Source organism: Rhincodon typus, chromosome 27 (assembly GCF_021869965.1).
Source record: "Rhincodon typus isolate 14 chromosome 27, sRhiTyp1.1, whole genome shotgun sequence".
NCBI classification, from domain to species: Eukaryota; Metazoa; Chordata; class Chondrichthyes; order Orectolobiformes; family Rhincodontidae; genus Rhincodon; species Rhincodon typus.
This window is the reverse complement of record NC_063358.1, coordinates 21718049-21744593: the sequence shown is the minus strand read 5'-3', so window position 1 is coordinate 21744593 and position 26545 is coordinate 21718049. Positions and strand designations below refer to the sequence as shown.

The 26545-nt window shown below is 40.3% G+C and overlaps 1 protein-coding gene across 1 annotated transcript; it reads left to right on the top strand.

The window, feature by feature from the left end:
- The first annotated feature begins 1613 nt into the window (after positions 1-1613).
- Positions 1614-24673, top strand: LOC109920384 (chloride intracellular channel protein 4-like). Its single transcript, XM_020520419.2, has 4 exons — positions 1614-1648; positions 2955-3061; positions 20878-21059; positions 23538-24673. Exons 1-4 carry the CDS (start codon positions 1614-1616, stop codon positions 23700-23702), a joined length of 489 nt encoding a protein of 162 aa, XP_020376008.2. The 3' UTR covers positions 23703-24673.
- The last annotated feature ends 1872 nt before the right edge of the window (positions 24674-26545 follow it).

Sequence of the window (26545 nt, the reverse complement as noted above, 5' to 3'; positions counted from 1 at the left end):
TGGAGGATTTATGTCTTGAAGCAATAACTGTTTCAGGCCAGTCTTAAGCTTTTGAACTGTCTGTGCCCTTCTGTTTCTTTCTCTTTCAAATTAATGGCTAGTTCAAGATTAGAGACATTTTTCAGTAGTGATCATTATGTTGGTGCAAATGGCAACTGTTGCAATATTAATATTTGGAAAGCTGTAGTATGCAGAGCTGCCAGCAGCAGATGTTGTTTGTACTGTCAGAATGAGTAATGTGCTACAATAATTCTCCTGTGAAAAAATATAGTCAGCACTTTAGAAGAAGCTTGAAGCGCTGTTTCCAATTCTGTCCACTCAAGAAAGGGAAAAGAAACATTTTTAATAAGGAGACAAAATAGTGTATATCTCTGTCGTGACACAGGCTGCACGGATGTGTCAAATCATGAAATTGTTTTTTTTTTGTCAATCTTCTTCAAATCGGGAGTGGGAACCTTTTCTCACTCAAACCAGGTGACATTGTTCATTGTAATATACTCACTGAGATCTGTCTGATAACATTACACATTACTGCAATTTCCTTGGGTCATATGGCTCAGTATCTCCCTGGATGAAAACTGAAAGAACCGCGGATGTTGTAAATCAGAAACAAAAGCAGAAGTTGCTGGAAAAGCTCAGCAGGTCTGGCAGCACCTGTGATGAAAAGTCAGAGTTAACGTTTCAGGTCCAGTCACCAGACCCGAAACATTAATTCTGATTTTTTTTCACAGATGCTGCCAGACTTGCCAAGTTTTTTCAGTAACTTCTGTTTTTATTTGCCTGGATAAATTTATTTAGCTATCAAGAGAGCACAGCCAAACACTAAGATTACACAATCCCAAAAACCAGGCAATTGAGAAACAGAAACCTGTAAAATATTTCAAGCACCGTGTCATTTGTACCCCTTTATAAGATGTATGTTTTAAGCAAATAAGTTCAGTTACTCAATAGAAATAAAATTATTGACTCTTCAGGAAATACCAGACTGAAAGAAACGTAAGAGACATTATATAATCTTAAGTGCTGTAAAATCTAATGTCAGTGATGTTTACTAAAAGTAAAATTCCTCCCAGAATATGCTGTTAACAATCCTTTGGACTGGTCTTTGGTCTTTATTGAATCTGTTGTTATGTCACCCATAAAAGTTACAGGATGGGTGTTGTGGAAAATTGAGAGTAACGTGTTGGTGTAGTAGTTAGGGAAGAGAGAAAAGAGAGCTGTATTCTGCATCAAACTTTGCGAGTGCCTTCAACTAATCAGGAGCATAGTCTGCTGTTGCTCCATTGGTAGCAATCCCCACTCTGAGTAAGAGGTTGAGGCTTCAAGTTTACACAGACAATCCACTACAATTTTGAAGGTGAGTTGCACTGGACTGTCTTTCAGATTAAAACTTAAATCATGGCCCTATCTGCCTCTCAGTAGTAAAAAATGATGAGAAGGGAATTCTCCCAGTGATTAGCCAATGTTTATACTCCTGCCAACATCAGTGAAACAGTTTATCTGATCATTATAACATTGCTGTTTCCGGGTGCTTGTTGCACATCCAAATGTCTGCTGCCTTTCTGACATTACAACATGTGATTACATTTCAAAAGTTTGTTCTGGACAGTAACATGCCTAGGGAACTTGATGGTTGTACAGGGGCTATGTAAGTGGAAGACTCAATTACACCCCTCCTCCCTATTTCTTACATCCCACATTTGAATTGCTGCTGATTTTCATTTTTTTAAAAAAGAATAATTTAATATGACCTAATTGATCAGGGGTGAGTTTTGCAGAAAATGAAGAATTAAGACGTTAGTGTTGTAGCTTCTGTCTCGAAGGGGGATTGATGGTGGTTTTAATCTGGCTGATAATGCAGTTATACAGCAGATGGTGGCCTGCAGCCAATACTTGCTAAAAATGATGGACAGATCTGGGTGTGTCTGCTTCCATGTGGTCAGTGACCTGTGCATGATAATATATGCAATACTAGCAATGAAAAGTTTCAAAATGACCTCAATAAGGGTTGCCTTGCAATGATACGGACACAGTATTATTCAAATTTTAAAAAAGTTGCCATAGCCTTACCAGACCATAGTGCTGCTCTATTAGTGGAGAGAGACAACTGGTGGTACTTTAAACTTAGGGTGACCATGCCTCAGGCAAGCAGAGAGTTTGAGAAGGAGAGTCTTCCATAGTAACATTAGCTGGTGCAGGAATTGAACCCATGCTGTTGGTGTCACTCAGCATCGGTTAGCTCAATTGGCTGGATGGCTGGGTTTATTGTAATCAGTACTAAAACAAAATGATCTCCTATTCTTTGGGAGAGTTTTGTTTGCTGCTCTGCAGACTAATTCCAATTCCCTGCAGCTGGGCAGCACTATGGGAAGCCACCTGTACAGCATCTTCATTGCAAACAGTCAAGAATAACATAGAATTGCTAGAAGTGGCACAATGTCAATGGATTTCTTCCTCATTGTCTTCATTGCACTCATAATTCACTCATCTTTGTATATTGTCTCTGCCCTGGCTTTCCTTCATTTCTCATTTCAAACCTGTTATGGCCCACATGCTATTCTGGGCAGCCAATTTATAATTTCGTGCACCAAAATTGACCTCAATGTCACCTCTCTGGTTGATTTCTGCTCGTCTTACTCATTGCATTGGGGGCAAATGATGTGTGTTAGAGAGGTTTTTTTTTGTTACATTTATGACTAAACTAAATGTTTCTGATGTGTTCCAGTGGCAACAGTGCCATGATCTAATTCCAAGCAATTTGTCTCTAGTAATTCAAGGTATATTCCAGATTATGTCAATGTTCTAGTTAGGAAATAGGCTCGTGGAACCATTAACGTTAAAGCAGCAATAATTCTAAAGTAGATTGAATCCATTTTGGAACATTGCAGTGATGTTGCAATTGCCATTGTTGCATTTTGTTTGGATTTCACACTCATTGTATCCTTTATTCCTAGGTACATGAAGCTTGGCACAAAGCACCCAGAGTCCAACACAGCTGGGAATGATATATTTGCAAAGTTCTCAGCCTACATCAAGAACTCTAAGCCAGAAGCTAACGAGGGTGAGCAGCATGTTTAATTTTATTCTTGGAGAGTCAAATTCTTGGAGAATCTTCTCTCCATTTTGGAATGTCTGCTAACAGGCAGTGCTTGGGTATTTTGGTAATCGATTATATTCTTCCATTTTAAAGGAGAAGATAAGTGATTTCCTTGTGCTTAGCCAGAAATCAGGCAAGCTGCCACAGAATATATTGAGAAACCGAGGTATTGGGCTGGGGACCCTAGTGCAGGACAACACTAAGTTTAAAAACAGGTAAAAAGAAGTTGGGTAAATCAGGAAATTAAGTGACACAAAGGTACGCTTCTAAAAGCATCTCGATTTTGGCTGGACATAACAACAGGGAAGTCTGGAATTTAATACACTTGAGATTCTGAGAAAGTATAAGTTTGAATAAGATGTGTGTGAATGAGGATGATACTTGTCCATGGAAAAGCCTGCACATGGAGCGTTTTAATGTGGTGAGACCGTTGGGCTGCATCTCGCGCAAAGCTCACAGTTCTGGCTGACCAAGAAATTCTCCTGCTTGCCATAGGCATCTTGAATGGATGTACAGATTGATTATCAATCTGTAAGGCTGCTGTTCCCTTCTGTGGCCATCAAGACCTAAGATGGGATTTGAACCTGAAGCTTCAGGGCCACAGATGGGACACTACCATTGTGCCACAAGACCACCTCTGGCAGGAGTGTAGGGACATGTACTATACCCTCCTCTCCCTCCCAATTAAACACTTCCACCATCAAGGATGCCATTTGAAAAGGCTATTAAATTCTATCTGCTAACTCTATTTCTCTCCACAGCTTGACCTGCTGAGTATTTCCAGCCTAATTTTTCCCTCAGCTATTCTCCTATATTATCCAGAAGTGAGTTTTGCTCAGAACAGGTGTCCATAAATGGAAGTTAGTGCAGTTCCTCATGCCTGCTAGTTTCCTCACCTCAAAGGACCCCTAAATGAACAGAAAGGGACTGTGTATTAATATGTCGCGCACAGCCCCACAGCAACAATCCCTTTATTGCGATATGTGGCAGGGAGACAAATATGCTACCTGATAGTAACAGAATGTCTACCAGCAATAACCTAGTGGTACAGTGGTTAGCACTGCTGCCTCCCACCACCATGCTCCCAGGTTCGATTCCAGCCTCAGGTGACAGGCTGTATGGAGTCTGCATGAGTTTCTGCTGGACGCTGTGATTTCCTGCCCCAGTCTAAAGATATACAAATTAGGTGGGTTGGCCATGCTAAATTACCCATCATGTTCAGGGATGTGCAGGTTAGGTGTGTTAGCTATGGGAAATGCAGGGTCACAGGGGAGGGGAATAGGTCTGGGTGGGATGCTCTTTGGAGGGTTATTATGGATTGGTTGGGGCAAATGGCCTGTTTCCACACTGTATAGATTCTATGGAAATATTCTTGCCTTGGCTAGCACAAAATCACCAAGCTTTACCTTCCTAACTCCTGTAATGAGCTCCTCTCTTCTACTTGAGTGGCTTGATCCTTATTCAGCAAGACTTGGACAATGTTTGGGATTGGACTGATAGAGACAAGTAATATTCATGCCATACAAATGCCATGCAAAAGACCAGCTCCAACAAGAGACAGTCTAACTATCTCTGCTTGACATTCACTGACATTACCTTCAATGAATTCTCCATCATCAGTGTTCTGGGTGTTATTATTGACCAGACACTGAGCCAAGTTTAAAGAACTAAATCACAGGATAGCATTGGCAGATTTATCGAGAATTATTTTCTGTAAAATAACGGAAGGTAGCCTGCCAAAAAAATTGTTGGATTCCAATAAATTTCATTCAAAAAATAGCACAAAATCCACATGCCCACACCCTGTGCCCTCATCAGAATTTATTACTTCCATGTGGAGAAAGGAATTGATCTAAAAATCCTAATGTAATGAAAACAGAAAATGTTGGAAATATTCAGCAGGCCTGGCAGCTTTGGAAAAGACAATTGTAAACCATGGAACCTGTAATCCAAAATAATCAAGTTGACTGACTGAGGGCCAAATGAAAAATTACCAACAGCTTGGTAATGCAGCTTTTAATTTAACTTGAATCAGAACTAATTGAAAGTGAACAGGAATTAACAGGCAAATGATACCTCAAATAAAAATGTGACTACATTTTAAATAGTCAGTACCTTAAATAGCCACAAGCATTTGCATCAGTCCTTGAGGTCATCTGACACCTCATGTGCAGTTCTTATCTTCTGTAACTCAGCCTCTGGTACATAGCTGATTCACCACTGAAATTACTTTCGTGCTCCCCAACTGTTAACCTGGTGTATGGCAAAGATTTATCCTCTTCTCTGAATGTTGTTACTTGGTAATGTTATCTGAAGACAGATGTCACCCAGGTCTACTTTACTACTACCCTCTTGACACCTCCACGGTTGCTAAATTATCAGGCTATTTGTCTCATGTCCAGTACTGGATAAAGCAGAAACTTCCTCCAATCATCCTGGGGATATTGTAGCCATTGTTCTTGGTTTGTGCTCTGAAATTGGTTCCCTAGATACTGACTTTATCCCTCTCCCTGGTAACATACTCAGATTAGGCTAGCCTGTTTGCAACATTGGTGCCATATTTGACTCTGGTGACATTGTGAGTATACATTCATGCTGTCAGTAAGGCTGCCAATTCCCAAATATGTAACCAGATCCCTGTCTCAGATCATCTGTTGCTGGAACCCCCATTCCTGCCTTTTGTTACCTCTAAATCTGACTGTTCCGTTGATCTCGCTAATCTCCCATATTTGACCCGCTTCAAATTAGAGATCATTCAAAACTCTGCTGTCTCAACTCAGTTCAAGTCCTGTTCACATATCATTCCTGTGTTTGTTGACCTACTTTGGCTCCCTTTCAAGCAATATCTTCATTTTAAAGTTCTTATCCTTGCTTTCAAATCCCTCCATGACCTTGCTTGTAGTCTTCTTCAACATTACAAGCCTCCAAAATATCTGTTCTCATCAGAACCTGAACTTTTTGTGCATACCTGATTCTAATTCTACCCCTGGTGGTCTTCGTTTCCCTATGCCCTAATCTCTGCAGTGCCCTTCCTAAGCTTCTCTGCCTATCTAATTTACTTTTCTTATTTGGAAACTACATCCATGACGAAGTTTTACATAATTTGATCTACTACATATTTATGTGGCTTGCTGTTATATTTTGTTTGTAATGCTCATGTTAAGCCCCTTGAGACATTTTACTTTGTTAAAGGCTCTATACAAGTATAAGTGGTTGTTTTTGATCCTTGTTCTGTGAAATCACTGATTAATGCTGAGGAACAGTTCAATGGCTGCTGGCATCTTCTCAATGCGATCTAGTTTATTTATAAGCCTCAATGGTGATTTTCAGGCTATTTATTTTGTATCACTGCCAAGCCTCCTCTTCATTTATAGATTATATTTTTCTCAAAAATTAATAATTTCATTTGAGTTTATGGTTAACAGTCACAAATCATAGGTGCTTCAGATCAACACAAATTTTAGAAATGAGGATGACAGAAAATTAGATGACTCAATACCTGCATAACTGCTCATTTCATGGTTATTAGTTATCAAACCCTTAAAATCTGTACATCACCAACAAATCTGCAACTATTTTGTTAGTACAATATGGTAAGGCGATTAGTGAAGGTTTTTTTAAAGTCTGTCTTACATCCATAATGAGAGATCCTGTTGACTAGATTGGCTGAAAAAACATGGAACTGGATGTTTCCCATGGGGCTTTTGGATCCAGGAGTTATGCTGAAGTTGGGAGCAGAAGCCCACCCTGTGTGGGAAACGGTCACTCATTGTGATTTTTCTCAGAGTAATCATTTAATGACCAGACCCTGGACTCGCCATCTGATTAAACACAGTGGGTGGGTTCTCCATGTTGGAGGGTCATCAGGGACCTTCCAGCTTGAACAAAGCTGACAACAGAGTGACTGAAAGAAAGGGAGCTTCAGAATGGAGAGCATGAACCTAAAAAAAGGTGGCTTAGAACAACTGCAGCGGCTACACACAGATGAGGGATATCCTCTGGATCTGCAGTCTGCTGCCGGGACGCTGCTGCCAACACAGCAGACCTGTGTTATCTTTGGCAAATTGGAGGCTGACTGGGAAATCCAGCTCTGCCATTATCTATCCCCCATCCCCTCCCTGTCCCAAGGCACCTCCAGTTTAGTGACCCAGGGACAGGATAAATCTGGCAAACCTGTCAGACTGGGAGCATCATTGTTGGTACCTGTCTGCTTGCCTCTGTTCCTTGCCATGGTGAAGGCTCAAAATTTTGACTCCACTTTTCAACTAGACCTGACCCAACATGTTCTGACAGCCCAGCCCAATCTGATTTGACAGTGGTCTCAAGCTGGTGACTGTACTACTGGCAACCCTTAATTGGATTGTACGCACTTGTTATAGAAGGATTACGGTAAGGTGCATGGGAATGCGATCACTTTCAGGTTCCCTTTGAAATTGCACATGCTGTCAGGTGCTTTGGATATGTCAACCAGTTTCTGTATTAAAAACACTTTACCCAAGCACTCTTGTGGCAAAAGTGCACAATATTCGGTTTGCGGTTCAACTTGATTTTATTAACAATCTATTCGTTATTATAAAAGTCACGTGAGCATTTCCCAAACTCCCACAATATTTACTTTCTATCTAGCTCTATCTGTCTGCCCGCAATGATGCACATGTTTGAGTTGGGCCGTTGGAATCTCCTTTCTCTCCAACATAAGGCTGGCTCTCTTCCACAAAGATGGGCCTCACAGAGGTTCAGTTGGGATCTTCTCCTGGGTCTTCTTGGGTTGCTGCACTGTCTCTGCCAGAAGTTATGTTATGCGTCTTCGCTGAGGTTACTGCAAAGGTGGCTTTCAGGTGTGTGTCCTTAACCCCCTCACCCCTGACCTTTCAGAATATTCTGTGGCATTTGGCCAATGTGGTCATGAGCAGGGTTCAAAGCATCCAATCTGATCACACCAACACTCTGCACAGTTCCTATGCTAGGAAGGTATAAAGTGCACTGGCTGGAAGTTAAGGTGCCCAGAGATCTGATTGAAACTTTTCCAACACACAACCCTTGGGCTGGTTGTAACTGGTTCCCACTGAACCTTTGTGACCTTTTAGACCTTGGTTTCTTATGCTCTCTGTAGCTGCTGGCTGCTGTGTAATTTAGCTTGGCCAATTTTCTGTCAGGCCTGATTTCTCCAGCTGTGGTTCAATCTAGAATGTCCAATTTTGGGTCTGTGGTTGCTTCACCACATACCTGATACCAATTCAGAGGTATCTCACCATTGCTTCATTATCAATGGGTGAAAATCCCAAAATTCCCAAGCCAACAGGACAGTGGGAGTATCTCCAAGTTCTGGCAGTTCAAGAAAGAATATTTACAACTAACGTCTCAAAGACAACCCATGGACAGACTGTTAATGCTGGCCTTGCTAACAAATCCTTATCTGAAAATGAGAAAACAGGACTCATATGAATTTATAAGTGACAGATCTGTCTTTGCCTATATGGATAGGATGGATAGGCACCAAAAATAAAGATCTATGTATTTATCTTTTACTGATGTGAAGAGAATAAATGCACTGCAGTGAACAAATATATGGCAAAACAAATTATAGACCTAACATTAAAAAAAATAGAGTACAGGCTTAGATAAGATACTGAGGGAATTATGTAACCGGACCTTGAAGAGATCAAGGTGGTGAATTCCAAATTTTGCTTTCTAACTACTGTGTAACTAAATTCATCCCCAAAACTCTTTTTAAACTAGACCATAGTGACTCAGATTCAAGAAAGACTTTAAACTGTTTTGGGTGAATTAAACCTATTATGAAAACCCTACCTCATTGCCACAAGCTGTAACTTATTAAAAGCTATGTTTTTCTTAAATCAACGTGTGCATTGGTTTAAATAATTTGGTCTCTGGAGTGTTGTGAGGCTGAGCTCATTACCTTGCAGTCACTGGGTGGGCTTTTTGAAAATGGAGACAATGGAATCATTGAATTCACTTCATCCAAGCTCTGATTTGGCAACGAGACTAATAGAGCCGGTGCAAAAAAAAACATATTATCCTGTGGAGATTAGTCATTGCACAGCTGGGGCTGACAATTCAGGCCAGTGCTTTCTGTAGCAATAATGCTCGAACGCAATAAAAGTGAACAATAGAAATTCACCATCATCTTATTAAAAATAGTCAAAGGATATTTCGAGACATTGGAATATTATTTCAAACCATTTGAGAATCTAATGTAATGTGGAGGAAAATTGAAATTGTAATTGAAAGTGGACAGCAGGTGCTTGCAAAATAAGGTGTTTGGCCTCCCTATTGCATCCCTACTCTCCCCACCCCTGACCTCTCTCCCATATTATGCAAACCCAGTCTCCCGCACACTTGAGCTGTAAGACTGATGTCTATTGCGCTGAAGGTGGTCACTGCTCTTTCACGACTGTTGACCAGGCTAGCTGTCAGGAATTTGTACTCCAAGCAACAGTGACTACTGAGGAAGGGTCACCAGACCCGAAATGTTAACTCTGACTTTTTTCTTCACAGATGCTGCCAGACTTGCGGAGCTTTTCCAACAACTTCTGTTTTTGTTCTTGAATTACAGCATCAGCAGTTCTTTCGGGTTTTTGTAACACTGACCACTGACTGTTTTAAAAAGTCAGAGAGATAAATTAACATTATCCAAGGTGCTGGTATTTGCAGATGTTGCTAATAGGACAATGAAAGATTTTCCACCTGGAAGGACATATGGGAAAGAGTACAGAGGTGTGATTGATTAATGCTGACTTAAAGAGTGAACTTATCATGGGCTTGGTAAGTGTGGGGTTAATCTCAAACTTGCCAGTGCCAGAGATAGATGTTTCAGTGGGAACAGAGGGACTCTGAAACCCTACTGAGGGCAGTAGAACCCATGAGGGTTGGAATTGCTCATGAGAGTTTACTCGAATTAAGCCAGCAGGAATCTGAGATCCAAGAGAGGTTTCCCAGCCTTGTAGGGGCCAGAAAAATCCTGTTAGATTGGACTGACTCAAAAAGGGCCACTTGAATTAAACAGGGCTGAAAGCCAACCAGGTGCCAGAGAAAGGGTCAAGACAGAACACCAGTAAGTTAAAAAAGCCTGAGTGAGCCTTAGAAGAAAGGTAAGAAAACACCAGGGAAGGTGAGAAAAGATAACAAAAACGAGTTAGAGATCTGATCAACAGATACCTTCATGATAAATTTAAAGGGTGACCAGAGGCCTTTCTGACAGGGCAGGAGAAAGTGAAAGTGTAGTGTCACTTTATGCAAGAGTCATAGGGGGAGATCGGTAAATATTAGAAGCTGAACAATCAGCAAATGGCAGTAATGTTCCAGGGAGAGTGATAGATTAGGAAAACCCCATAACCAAAAATAAGAGGAAAAAAAGGGAACATAGGCCATAGTAAGTGTCTCTGGTAGAGATCCCAAGGGCAATGCTAGGGCGTTAAAAGCAGAGCTGCCCACTGGGGGAAGATCAAAGGAACAGACCTGAGTCTCAAACCTCAATTAGTCCATTTTGGTTGAAGCAAAGTTCAATGAGAATAAGGTGCAGGATGCAAATTTTGACAAAATTAAAAACCGAAAGAACTGTGGATGCTCTAAATCAGAAACAAAAACAGAAGTTGCTGGAAAAGCTCAGTAGGTCTGTCAACATCTGTGGAGAGAAGTCAGAGTTAACGTTTCACGTTGAGTGACCCTTCTTCAGAACACTGACAAATTCCGACACCCTGTCGGAGACAACCACCAGTTTTACCACTCACTAAATTAAACTGATCACCTCCCCTGACACCCATCCTCCCCCCACTCCATCACCCAACCTAGAAGGACAAGGGGAATTTACTAGTTCATTTGTCTAGGAGTTTGGTTTGTGATTCACAGTGATGCCAACAGTGTAAGGTCATTTCGTGTACCAGCAGTGGCTGGCATGAGGGTCCCCTCATCCCTGGCCTGAGGTTGTAGTGACGCTCATCACCAGTCAGCTGTCTATAATGAGAGAGCAGCCTCTCGTTCCCTGGGACTACGTGATTTTCATTCCACTTCAGAAAGACTCTGGATGTCGCTAAACCTCAAGGGTTATAGAGGCTCAAGAAGGTGGCCAGTGATTCTGTGAAGGAATAATGAAAGAACTACAGAAATCAAATTTGGAAAAGTGCCTGAATCTTGTACGTGGATCATAAAACTTGACAATGAAGGGTTAGTGCTCTGACAGGTAGCACAGCGCAGGTAATAAGTCTGGCTGTCGTTTCTAAAACAGGTTTCGAACCCACGATATGGTGCAGAGAGTGAGTGTCTGTTTGTTGTTGTGCCAATTTCTATATTGTTATTTCATTTCAACCTTGTAACAGAATACTCATTGTAAACAAGGAGAAATATTGGTCAAGTTACCTACTTGTAAAGTGGAGATATCATGCTTATGATAAAATATGTACTATTGACTTTAAAATTTGATTTTAAGTCTGATTTTAATACCTGGAAATTTCATGGATTAAAACAGTCTTGAAATGGCCAGAGCAATCAGCTAACCACACAGATTGGCTGAGTTTTGTGAAACATATATTGAATAAACAAAATTTATGAACTGAAATTAACGTTTTTGTCAAAAGACACTGAAATTAGTCAGGCATGAAGAAAACCCCCAGTTCCTATTTTAAATTACACCTGTATGACATGTTTAACATATTGAAGATTGAAGACATTGTCTACAATTATCAAGCTTGGAAAAAAGGAATACACAAACTAATTATATTTCAAGAGCTACTTTCAGTAGAACGGAGAAGGTGGATTTATGACTGGAATCACCTCAAGGAAGTGCTGTCTGAGTCTCCAAGGAAGAAAACATGCCCAAGTGACTGATTAAAAAGTAACTTCAAAGCACCAAGAACTCAAAGGATAAATGAAATATTCACCACTGATGAGAAAACAAAAACATCCTTTAAACATCCTTTGCACCTCTAAGGACACCTTGAAAATTTTAAACTGTATATTCTTTTATCTTCCTGTCTTTCTATGTACTTGCATTTATATATTCTTGACATTATGTCTATCCTTATTTATTTTCTTACTGTGGACAGATAATAAAGTTGTTCTTTCTTTTACTCAAAGGAGCCTTGTAATTGGCTCGTTATGGACCTGGTAAACATTGATTAATTACATTTTTGCTAGAGAGAAGTGTAGCGAAATGCGCAGTTAATAGTGGCAGGTGGAGTTTAATTTGGATAAATGTGAGGTATTGCATTTTGGTGAAACAAACAAGGGCAAGACCTATCCAATTAATGGTAGGGCCTTGGAGAGGGTTCAGAAAAGATTTACCAGGACGTTGCCAGGAATGGAGGGTTGAGTTATAAAAACAGGCTGGATAGGAAGGGACTTTTTCATTGAAGCGGAAGAAGTTGAGGGGTGATCTTATAGAGGTTTATAAAATCATGGGGGACATAGATAAGGTGAATAGGAGAGGTCTTTTCCCTAAGGTGGGGGAGTTCAAAACTAGGGCACATATTTTTAAAGTGAGAGGAGAAAGGTTTAAAAAGGACATGAGGGACAATTATTTTACACAGTGCTACCCTAATGCAGTTTGTATGGAATGAACTACCTGTAGAGCATGCAAAACAACACTATCACCGTATCCCGGTACATGCAACAACAATAAATCAAACTCAAACTCAAATAATACCTTGGGGAGTGCAGTCATTGTGAAAGGCCTCAGGTATACTGGTAGGCCTTGTGTGTTCCTCTCCAGGCCATCAGCAGGTAAACGTGAGGTAAACAGTTGAAGTGATCCTCCTCAGCAGATCCTATACATCTTGGACCTATGAATGAAGGATTTTGAATTACTTTACACTAGCTCTATTCCATAAATATCAGTACATTGATTTCTCTCTATTTTCAAAGAAGCTTACTCCGTTTTGTAGAATAACCTGTCTGAAGGCTGTAGTGATCAGAGGCTATCTGGCCAGATTCTACTGAAGTAAAATGACCATTTTTGACCTCAAGTCTTGCATTTCCAGGACAATATACTTGGGCACCTGTCAATTTTTCAAAAGCCTTCACCAATGAATCCTATTGATAAAGTACAGTTCCACCAGTCCCTCTTCTGCAGAGTACAGCTGGGGTACATTGCTTTTCAATATTTAGAGAATATGGTTTGCTGTTTGATAGAGAATGCACATTAGCATTTTCTCATACCCTAAAGTGAAATAGCTTTCAAGGTCATGCAATACTCTTTACCACTTCTATGTAATGTGAGATTGAATTAATCTGAACTGCATCATGAAAAGTAGCAAATTAATGTTTTCATGAGATGTTTCAGCACTGACAAACTGAATGCTCCAAATGTAATCTCTGTGAAAGCTATCTCCCTTTGAAGGGCTTAACCTAGTCTAGTAATGATTGGCACAATGAGTTCACAGATATAGGCAATGTCAAATCCAGTTTTTGCACAATTATCATAAAAGTACAATATTTGGTGCTCTAAATAATTAACAGGCCTAATTTCAGTAATGATTGGATCAAATTGCCCTTCTGCCTACTGATTCAAGTAGCCAATTCCCCAGCTCTTGCTGTGATCTCACCCAGTCCTTGAATCTCTCTGGGTAGATTCAGTGGAGTTGTGCAATAAACAGAGCCAGGTAGCTCCAATGCTGTACATTTTGTCCTTCATTCTGTTCTGTACTTCGGACTTATTTTACGTACGTTCCTTTCGTGTCATCAGACCTGCAAGTGCAATAATCATTGGTATCAATATTCATGATACCAGTTACTATGGACGGCCTGGGAAGAGTAAGTGAATCAAATCACACTGACATAAAGACCCAAGCTTTGTACCTGGTTCTTGTAAACAGAACCAGGAGGATTCTCAGTTACATAAATCTGACCTTAAAAATGGATGCCTGCTTTCTCCACTTTCAGTCCAGTGGTGAGATGGAATGATTTCTGAGGTGGGTGGGGCGGAAGGTCTAACTGAAGACTCTGGCACTGTGTTTGATTTTTTAAAGATTAAAAAATAAAATGTTCCTCCTGCTCTCACCTGCTTACTCCCTTCACTTTCCCTGCTCATCCATGCCAATCTGTGCCACCTAATGTCCTGTATCCAGGGTAGATTGATCTTAGTAGGATAATAGGTCGGCACAACATTGTGGGCCGAAGGGCCTGTACTGTTCTATGTTCTACGTTTACCCGCTTTGAGTTATAAGGAGAGACTGGATAGGCTGAGACCACAACATCCCCCCCCTCAGTGGTCGAGAACGCCCTTGACCGTGTCTCCCGCATTTCCCACAACTCATCCCTCACACCCCGTCCACGCAATAAGAACCAAAACAGAATCCCCCTCGTCCTCTCATACCACCCTACCAACCTCCGGATCCAACGCATCATCCTCCGACACTTCCGCCATCTGCAATCCGACCCCACCACCAAAGACATTTTTCCCTCCCCATCCATTTCAGCTTTCCGGAGGGACCACTCTCTCCGGGATTCCCTTGTCCACTCCACACACCCCTCCAGCCCCACCACACCCGGCACTTTTCCCTGCAACAGCAGGAAGTGCTACACCTGCCCCCACATCCCCATCCCAGGCCCCAAGAAGACTTTCCACATCAAGCAGATGTTCACCTGCACATCTGCTAATGTGGTATACTGTATCCGCTGTTCCCATTGTGGCCTCCTCTACATTGGGGAAACCAAGCGGAGGCTTGGGGTCTGCTTTGTGGAACACCTACGCTCGGTTCGCACTAAACAACTGCACCTCTCAGTCGCGAACCATTTCAACTCCCCCTCCCATTCCTCAGACGACATGTCCATCCTGGGCCTCCTGCAGTGCCACAACGATGCCACCCGAAGGTTGAAGGAACAGCAACTCATATTCCGCTTGGGAACCCTGCAGCCCAATGGTATCAATGTGGACTTCACAAGTTTCAAAATCTCCCCTCCCACTACCGCATGGCAAAACCAGTCCAGCTGTTCCCCGCCTCCCTAACATGTCCTTCCTCCCACCTATCCCCTCCTCCCACCTCAAGCCCCACCCCCATCTCCTACCTACTAGCCTCATCCCGCCCCCTTGACTTGTCCGTCCTCCCTGGTCTGACCTATCTCCTCCCTACCTCCCCACCTGCACTCACCTTTACTGGCTCCATCCCCGCCTCTTTGACCTGTCTGTTTCCTCTCCACCTATCTTCTCCTCTATCCATCTTCTATCTGCCTCCCCCTCTCTCCCTATTTATTTCAGAACCTCCTTCCCCTCCCCCATTTCTGAAGAAGGGTCTAGGCCTGAAACTTCAGCTTTCCTGCTCCTATGATGCTGCTTGGCCTGCTGTGTTCATCCAGCTCTATACCTTGTTATGTCTGAAATACACATTTGAGCCGATAAGCAGCAAGAAATATTCATGCTACCAAAATCTTAGTGTCATGGCAAGAGAATAAACCTGACTAAAGAGATTTAAACTTGGAGTTGCAGGATAGGGGTGTATGGATTGGGGAAGCAACAGTAAATCAAGACCTTCAATGTGCACTAGTTGTAATATGTATATACTTAAGTGATCAATTAACAACCACATTTGTCACCTTGAGAAACCTCAATTTGCTAATAACTTATTGCTATTCTTACATGTTTGCTCTTGTATCTATGGATAACTAGCTCTAGAAAGGAAACAGCAGGTCCAGTAAACTATTAGGAAGACTAATGGGATGTTAACCTTTATCACAAGAGAATTTCAGGTCAGGAGTAGCGAAGCCTTGATTCAATTGTATAGAAGCTTGGTTAGACAGCATCTAGAGTACTGTGTACAGCTGTGGTTTCCTTACCTCAGGAAGGATATTATTGCCATAGATGGAGTTGATCCCAGGATGGTGGAACTGTCTTATGAAGACAGATTTGGAAAACTGGGCCTGTATTCTTCAGAGTTTCAAAAATTGAGATGTTATTTGATTGAAACCTACAAATACCTCAAAACATAGACAAATATATGTAAGATGTTTTCCCTGATTGGAGAGTCTGGAATCAGGGGACATAACTCAAAAATAAGGGGAATGCCGCTTGATACCAAGATGAGGAGAAATCTTTTACAAAGCTTGATGAATCTTTGGAATCCTGTACCACAGAAGGTTGTGGAAATGCTGTCTTTGAGTACGTTTAAAGTAGAGATGAATAGATTTCTGAATACCAATGGCATAACTGAAGTGTTCCGTCAACCATGATTACATTAAATGACAGAGCAGATTTGACAAGCTGAGTGGCCTAATCCTTTTCTTATGTTCAAATGGTGTTAATTTGCCTCCAACAATGTGTTTTACATGATGTGGCAATTCTTCTGTTATCTCCTGAAACATATGATACTGGATGTGGATACCATTTATTGAAGGCTCCAGAAGTTGTTTATTATAAATAATAATTATGTGTAAATGTTATATTCTTCATGTCCATGAGTATCTGCAGTAAATTTAAATTGTTAGGTTACAAACAGAGGAGCATGCTTCTGGTAGAGTAATCTATGATAAGATGGAATATGACACCCTTATACCCTCAGGTCACATATTATGTTATCATAAAGATGTCACTTAAAGATAGACAAACATACTGAACATGAGGGAGAAAATATCAGCACCTTTTTGCAAACTTAAAAACTTGTTCCAGATTCATGTGGTTGAACTTGGGCATGTGTTGTCCACTCAAGTTATGGAAACAGGTAAAACCAAGTTTACAAGACTAACATTTCAAAGTTTTCTAAAACCTGGAACACTAGGCTACCAGTCCTGCCCTTCTCTCAATCAAGTTTCTGTAATGGCTATCACATCATAGTCCAATATACTAATCTAAGCTCTAAGCTCATCTATCTTACCTGTTATACTCCTTGCATTAAATAAATATACTTCAGATCTCCAGTCCTGCCATGTTCATTAACCTGGTCCCACCTGTTCTTCCTATTAGACCAACTTGACTTAAGCTCTACCTTCTCCTCAATCATTCAGCATGCTGACTTACTGCTCTGGCTCCTATCCCCGCTACACATTTAAATTCTCCTGAGTGGCACAAGCAACCTCCCTGCAAGGATATTAGTGCCCCTCCAGTTTAGGGGTAACCAATCCTTCCTGTACAGGTACCTCCTACCTAGAAGAGATCTCAATGATCCAGATATCTGAAGCCTTCCCTTCTACACCAGCTTGTTCTTATCTGCTGATTGTGTACCCATCTGGAGAGGTACAAATTGGAATGAAAAATCAAAGGGGAATGTCTGTGATAGAGTATACACATGTGCCACATTGCTCGTGGGATCAGAAACAGGAAGATAAAATAGTGAATATGTTGCTAAAGAGCTGGTGTAGAAGGGAAGGCTTCAGATATCTGGATCATTGAGATCTCTTCTAGGTAGGAGGTACCTGTACAGGAAGGATTGGTTACCCCTAAACTGGAGGGGCACTAATATCCTTGCAGGGAGGTTGCTTGTGCCACTCAGGAGAATTTAAATGTGTAGCGGGGATAGGAGCCAGAGCAGTAAGTCAGCATGCTGAATGATTGAGGAGAAGGTAGAGCTTAAGTCAAGTTGGTCTAATAGGAAGAACAGGTGGGACCAGGTTAATGAACATGGCAGAACTGGAGATCTGAAGTGTATTTATTTTAGTGCAAGGAGTGTAACAGGTAAGATAGATGAGCTTAGAGCTTAGATTAGTATATTGGACTATGATGTGATAGCCATTACAGAAACTTGATTGAGAGAAGGGCAGGACTGGTAGCCTGGTGTTCCAGGTCTTAGATATCTCAGGTATGACAGTGATGTAAAAGGGGTAGAGGAGTTGTATTACTGATTAAGGAGAATGTCACAGCTGCATGAAGAGAGGACATCTTGGAGGGCTTATCTAGTGAGGCCATATGGGTAACACTCAGCAATAAGAAAGGTGTAATCATTATGATCGGGGTCATACTATAGACGTCTCAGTAGCCAGCAGGAAATAGAGGAATAGTTATGTAGGCAGACGATGGGAAGATGTATAAACAACAGGGGTGTTGTTGTGGTGGATTATTTTGACTTCTCCAATATTGGCTGAGACTCCCTTAGTGTCAGAGACTTAGATGGGGCAGAATTTGTTAGGTACATCCAATTTGGGAAGGAGACATACTGGACCTTGTACTGGTGAATGAGCCTGTTCAGGTGATCAAAGTTTCAACGAGAGGGCATTTTGAGAACAGTGATTATAATTCTGTAAGTTTTAAGATAATTATGGACAAGGATAAGATGGTCCTCAGGTGAATGTGCTAAATTGGGAGAAAGTGAAGTACAACAATATTCGGCAGGAACTGGAGAAATTAGATGGAGAGTGCTGTTTGAGGGTAAATCCACATCTGACATGTGGGAGTCTTTTAAAGGCCAGTTGATCAGAGTTCAGGACCAGCATGTCCCTGTGATGATAAGGATGGCAACATTTGGAAACATGACAAGAGATATTAGAAGTTTAGTCAAAAAGAAAAAGGAAGTATATGTAAGGTTTAGGAACCTGAAATCAGATAAGGCTTTTGACAAATATAAAAGAAGCAGAAAAGAACTTAAACACAGAATTAGGAGGGCTAAAATGTGCCATTAAATATTCTTGGCAAATAGGATTAAAGAGAATACCAAGTCATTTTATATATTATAGAGCATAGCTAGGGAAAGGAGTGAATTTATGCATGGAGCCAGAAAAAAATGGGTCAGGTCCTTAATTAGTACTTTGCATTGGTATTCACCAAGGAGAAGGTCATGGATGATAGTAAGATTAGGGAGAGATATGTTGATATTCTAGGGCATGTTGACATTAAGAAAGAGGAGGTGTTCGGTGTCTCGATAAAAATTAAGGTAGGTAATTCCCCAGGGCCTGATGGGATCTATCCCGGGATAGGGTTAGGGAGGAGATTGCTGGGGCCTTGACAGAGATCTTTGTATCCTCTTTAGCCACAGAAGGGGTCCCAGAAGACTAGCAAATGTTATTCCTTTGTTTAAGAAGGACAATAGAATTAATTCAGGAAATTATAGGCCAGTGAACCTTCTATCAGTGGTAGAGAAATTATTGGAGAAGATTGTTAGGACAGGATTAACTTGCATTTGGAAACAAATGGACTTATTAGGGATAGTCAGCATGGCTTGTGTGGGCCAGGTCTTGTCTCACAAATTTGATCAAGTTTTTAGGAAGTAACAAAGATGATTGATGAGGATAGGGCAGCGGACGTTGTCTATATGGACTTCACTAAAACATTTGACAAGTTTGCTCATGGCAGGCTGGTCCAGAGGATTAAGTCACATGGGATCCACGGTCAATTGGTAATTTTGATACAAAATTGGTTTGGTCCTAGAACATAAATGTTAATTGTGGACAGGTGTTTTTCCGAATGGAGTTCTGTGATCATGGTGTACTGCAAGGATCAGTGCTTGGAACTCTTGATGAAAATGTTAGTGGTCTGAATAGTAAGTTTGCAGACAACACGAAAATTGATGGAGTTGTGGATAACGAGGAAGGTTGTCAAAGGAAACAGCGGGATATAGATCTGGAAAATCGGGCAAATAAGTGACAGGTGTAGTTTAAGCCGGACAAGTGTGAGGTGATGCATTTTGGGAGGTCAAATGCAAAACGAAAGTACACAGTAAATGGCAGGATCCTCAGGAGCACTGATGTACAGAGAGATGTCAGGATGCAAGTCCATAGCTCCCTGACAATGGCAACATAAGTGGATAAGGTGGTAAAGAAGGCATACGGCATGCTTGCCTTCATTGGTCAGGGCATTGAGTGTAAAAGTCGATAAGTCACGTTGCAGCAGTATAAAAACTTTTGTTAAGCTACATTAGGAATATTGTGTGCAGTTCTGGTTGCCACACTGTAGGAAGGATGTTGAGGCTTTGGAGAGGGTGCAAAAGCGGTATAACAGGATGTTACCTACATTGGAGTGTGTTACATGTAAGGAGAGGGTGGACAAATTTTGATTGCTTCTACTAGAATGTTGGAGGCTGAGGAGTGACCTGATAGAAGTATATAAAGTTATGAGAGGTATGGATAGGGTGGATAGTCAGGGTGGAAATATCAAATACTAGGGAGCATTGGTTAATGGTGAGAGGGAAAAGTTAACAGAGGTGTGTGAGGCAGTGCTTTTTTTTAACGTACAGCGTAGTAGGTGCCTGGAACACACTGGCAGGGAAGGTGGTAGAAGCAGATACAGTAGCAATGTTTATGAGGCATTTAGATAGGTGCATGAACAGGCGGGGAATGGAGGGATACGGATGTGTGCAGACAAATGGAATTAGTTTAGAATGGCATCATGCTCAGCATAGATATGGTGGGCCGAAGAGCCTGTTTTCTGCTGTATTGTTCTGTGTAAAGCATGCGATAGGGATGATAGTACAAGGCAAAACAGGGTGGCATTGGCACAATTAATGAAATCAAAAGGTGGGTCTAGAGGAGGTGTCAATGACGACAGTGGAATCATTACCAGTGGCATTTCCTAGAAACTGGTCTGGTTATGTAACAAAGCTGTTTTGAATAATTAAAACATCCCAAAGCACTTCACAAGAGCATTATCAAACAAAATTTGACATGAGACATACTAGGAGATATTACGACAGCTAGCTAAAAACGTAGTCAGGAGCTAAGTTTAAGGGACCATCTGTTGGAGTGGAGAGGTACTGAGGTTTAGGGAGGACATTTCAGATCTTGTAGCCAAGTATTCTAAATGGATTTGGCTTTCTAATACTGTGTTTTTCTTTGGAACATTTTAATGAATCAGTTACATATGCTTAACTGAAGTGCACTGTATCTTGTTTTCATTCCTATTTCAACAGCTCTGGAAAAAGGCCTGCTGAAAACACTGCAGAAGCTGGATGAGTATTTGAACACACCCCTCCCTGAAGAGATTGACGCTGACAGCATGGAGGATGTCAAGGCTTCCAGCCGCAAGTTTCTGGACGGAAATGAGATGACGCTAGCAGACTGCAATCTGCTGCCGAAGCTTCACATTGTCAAGGTACTGAGTTATTTCACATTGTGTTTTGAACCAGTCAACTATACAGATGTTTACAGCGAAGAAAGCATTCTCGGCAGGATTAGGTAACCCAGGCCAACTTGGCACCTCATTTTGCCAGGACTCTTTGGGTGTGTTTGCATTCAGACTTAGCACTGCAGTGAATTGGTTTCCAACACTTAGCCCTTCAATTCCTCCTGGCCCATGAAGAAGGATGAATTTGTTTTTAAATAAATCTCACCGGCTTGCATCTCATCTGGCCCATGCTTCAATAACTGGCAGCTTTGATCAAGCTAGGAAATTGTCATTGCTCCCAAGCTCAGGCCCCCCACCAGAACAGCAGATTGGGCCTCATGGTGCAATTGGTCTAATCTGCAGATTTAAAAAGGACCTTATTGGTTTGCTGTGGCTATTCTTCTCATGGGTAGCCAGAATAGGGTAAGACTGTTTTGTTTAAGTCCCTTATACCATTTTAACTGTCCCTCATCTTGTTTCCTCTAAGCAGAGGGAGCTAAAATCAGGACTTAAATTGCTGCCAATCAGTATGTACTGAGTCAGGGGAGATTTATACTCTGGTTATCAAAACAAAATAAACAAGTAGAGAAAATATGAAAACAGATGAGTGAGGTACCCCTGGTGCCAGACTGCAAAATAATTTGATGGTAAGCCAGCAACTTTAACATTGTAGTTGATTTTGTAAAACATCCTGCTTTGCCCCATAGTGAGGCAGCAATAAAACAACAAAACATTTTGTGCATTTAGTTTCAGCAAATTTTTCTTTATGTTTACCATTAGATCCTATCTGTGTGGGTTAGATACCACGGTTGTTTCAATATTTGTATGAGAACTTGGACAAATGAGAGCATGATGGACATGAAACTTAAAGGCAGGAGTAGATCTGTTGGCACATGAGCTTTGATTTGCTGTTTATTTAGAAGATCAGCCATGATCCTACTAAAGTCTTAAAGAGTCATAGAGTTTTTACAGTGCAGAAAAAGGTCCTTTGGCACAAATTAACACCACTTTCCCACTCTAGCTTTATATCTTTTCATTTCCTTGGTTCCCAGAACTCCTATTAAACACAGCCTTGGGCACAATGACCAATTGTACATCTGTAGGCCTCTATCAGAGAGAATTCCAATGAGTCACAGTCGTCTGCATGAAGAAATTTCTCCCTTATTGCAGTTCTAAATGTTTGACCCTTTATTCTGAGCGTATGACAACTGGTTCTAAACTCTCAAGCTAGGGCAAACATCATTTCAGCATTTACCCTATCAAATCCTCAAAGAATTTTATACATTTTAGTTGGATTACTTCTCATTATCCTATATTACAGGATGACCTTCTCACCTGGGGTCAGACTCATGAGCCGTTGTTGCACTCCCACTAAGATAAATGTATGCTTCCTGAGATAAGAAAAGCAAAATTATGCCTGGTGCTCCAAACACAAATATAATTGCAGAAAAATGTCCTTCATGAATACAGCAATCCCCGTGTTCACAATAAAAACGAACATACATTTGCTTTTCTAATTGCTTGCTGTAACTGTGGTGCCACCATTCGATGCATCTTGCATGAGAAACATTCTTCATACAATAGTGAATAACCTAAAGTTTCTCAATATTATAATTTGTCTCAATCTTTTGTCCGGTCATTTAACTTGCCTTTATCCCTTTGCGGCCTCTTTGCATCCTCCCAACAATTTATGTCCCTAACTAACATTGTTTAATCAGGAAATTTGAATATTTAAAACTCAGCCCCATCTTCTTAGTCTTTTACAGAGCTTGTAAATATCTGAGACTTAAAGCGCTGGTCCTTAACCACACACACTTTCATTTTCTAACTGTTATCCAATCCTTAATCCTTGTTAATGTTAATACATTATTCTCAGTCCTATGGACCCTACTGTGCACGAAAGTTCTGATCCTTTCTGAGCTTAAGTAAATAACGGACAATTGCAAATGATAACAAGGCTACAATCTCATTGAACAGCCCATATGATTCTACTCTGTAACCTGGAGATAAAATGAAAGTCCTTCAATGATTTTCTTGTACCTGTTATTTTCTTTCATTTACTGTGGAGCTTATGGAGCAACTTCTTCATTGTGACTTCAGTTTCTTTGCTACTAGTTAGAATTGATGTGGAGTTGAACTGGGGTGGACAAGGCCAGAAATCGCACGACACCAGGTTATAGTCCAACAGGTTTATTTGAAAATACGAGTAGTTAGAATTGTGGAACTTAAGTAGAAAATATGGCTTATGCATTGACAGACGATGATATTAAAACTGAAATCAATGGTTCATTGAATAATATTTCAGACCGCTCATTACATCAATAAATTGATGGGAAATGCAAATGAAATTGAAACATGAGTCCGTTAAAAATGTTGTTTTATTGGACCTTTTCTTAAAGTGCTCAGGACCATCCTGATGATATGAAAAGATAATGCATAAACACAAGTTCTTCTTCTTTTCGGTAGGTTGTAGCAAAGAAATACCGGAACTTTGACATTCCCAAATCCATGATGGGAATCTGGCGATACCTGCAGAATGCTTACACCAGGGATGAATTCACAAATACCTGTCCTGGAGACAAAGAAATCGAAATTGCTTATGGAGATGTAGCAAAACGCCTCAGCAAGTGATGATGGACAAGGCCAGCACCGAGCATTCACTAACAGAAAAGCTTTTGTTAACAGACTACGCTTTTACTTTTATTGCATGGTTTTACAAGTTGTCAGATATTTTATATTTTCCATTGGATTATAACTTCAGGTATCTCAGTTCTTACTTTTTTATATAAATATATATATATTTTAGGAAGGGTTTTCAAGGTTCAGTAAACTAAGCAAGCAGTTGTCCAAGTGAGCAGAAGCACTTAGCAATTGATATCCATCAGATGTTGACTACTTGATATCGAAAGAAAAGATGTTATAGGAACCTGTGCCTTTAAGACCTTGTGCTGTGAAAGATCATTCTATAATATGAAAAATAACAAAAGAAAATTGCTCAGTTTTGATCATATTTACACACAGGTACACAAATATATTTTATCTTCAAATATTAACAGATTAAAGTTGCCTTCTTGGTCAGTATCACATTGGTTAACAGAAGGATCCAAACGTAAGTGCCACCATACAGTAAGCAAGTAACCTTGAAAGCCCTAATTGTAGTATTATGGAATAAATACACATACAAACACTGAACATAATAAGTTACAGTATTCCGCTGAACAGTTTTATCATTGTATTTATAATGCTGCAATAATCCTCAAATCTTTGACTGCTTAATCATAAGTAAAATATTCCCATTTTCCCTATTGTTAAACTTCATTCCAAACTATTATGACACATTTTATTGTTTCGTTTTGTTTTTTTTACAATATCTTGATAAATTAACAAAAAAATTAGTTTGCCCTGAATTCATATTATTAAGAAAAGGGTGGCTGAGCAAAGATTAAACAAAATCAACACTGAAGTAAAAATTGTGACTAGTGGCTGTAGCGGGCGATGCAATAGCCAGTTTTATAGAATTTTTTATAAGTTTTTGTTAAGTGGACATTATTGTTCTTACACAGGTACACAAACTCAAGACAATAAATCTGGATTAATAGCTCTCCCCATGGTTTTGTGTAATTTCAAAAGCAATTGAGTGGTCCATTTGAATACTTAAAGAAAATAGGGGAGGCTAGTTTTATTGAATGAACAGCTTCATGTGCAACATGTCAGTGTATAAAAAGAGATGATGCCACTTGTATCTTGGATTTTCTCCAGGGAGAGAAGCAATCTTTTATAAATGGTGCAGTTCTGTACAGTTGCTCCACAGGTCACTTGGTGTCAGAAATTTCTGACAAGGAATTTTCAAATTTGTCTTGCAATTCTTCCTCCTACCCTTTATCTTCAATAGAATACTAAATCCAAGAGTCAGTGGTTGTCTATGTCTGACTTATGCTCAGTTCATCACTGATATTCAGCTTACAATGAAGAACACTTACACTGATGATTGAGCAATCAAACAATTTAATCCTTGCTGTAGTGTGCAATGTACCTGACAACCTACAGGGTACTCATTTATTAGTTACTTGATAATGATGTTGTAATTTATGAAAGATATATGTACAACCTGAAGTTATCCCAGGTAGTTTCTTTTTGTGATTTAAGGCCATTTATTAGTGGCTTTTGAAGGATTTTATATGAAGACAAAGCTTTCATTTTTCATTACTAGTAACCGAGTTTCATTTTCAACCATGTTATTCTTCTCCTAATGGTGGCAGAATTACAAATCATTAAAAAGGAACAAGCTTACTTCAGTTCAGATAATACAGGTAGAAGTGATTGTTGCATCATTAGAAAAAAATCTTTCTGAAATGCAGGGACAGTGAAATTACACAACATTGGTTTTATTATACATATTTTCACATTTCTGACTGCAGAAATGAAAATCATTTCAAATAACCAGATGAATTGTTGCCTATTTATGTGCACAACCAAACTGTAGAACTGCAAAATTCTTGTGGGTTTCATTGACCTGTGGTCAGTTCATTCACTTTACCTCACACACTTCTCAGCCAATTGATGGTAGAGCAGTACTTGAGAGCTGTGCTGGAGTCACTTCTGCAGGTAGCGATTGCATTGTGGGGGAGAAAATGGCACATCAGAGAATACAGAAGAATGTACATTCTTTCCAAAAAGAACACTTTACATTGAGTGCAGAGATAACAAGGTGTAGAGCTGGATGAACACAGCAGGCCAAGCAGCATCAGAGGAGCTGATTTCTGAAGAAGGGTCCAGACCCGAAACGTCAGCTTTCCTGCTCCTCTGATGCTGCTTGGCCTGCTGTGTTCATCCAGCTCTACACCTTGTTGTCTCAGATTCTCCAACATTGGCAGTTCCTACTATCTCTACATTGAGTGCAAGTCCTTTTCTTTTGAAACCAACATAGCAAGCTTACAGAACTTTTTGCCAGTTTGTAAAGAAACCCAATTTGTAAAATTATTTTCTTACCTTCAAAGGTGGTCATATTTTGTGTTCTGCTTTCAACTGATACTAAGCTGACTTTATTGTAACATATTTCCAAAGGAAAGCAAATCAATCTTAAATGGGATACACTACCCAGAATACCGAGTTGCAAAGCACCATTAGGTTGTTTAAATAATTAGTCTAACCTGTCACAGTTTACACATGAAATCTAGAGTTAGGCGAGCAAGCATGCCTCTAATTCAAATCATGATGTGACAAAGTACGATGGTGCAAATTGAATTCATGTTGTATTTCTTCATTTTTAAGCAGAGTAAAATTTCATAAATATGATATGGCTGAATTAATATATTTTGCAGAATAGGTTAATTTTCAATGTGCTATGACTAAAATATCCTGAAGATTGCCGTGTCCTTCTAAGAAATGGTACACAACACAAGATCCAGCAAGAATTCTCCAGCTGTACATCACTTGAGCTGCCTAATCTCCTCTAATAAATGCTACTGCTTCTT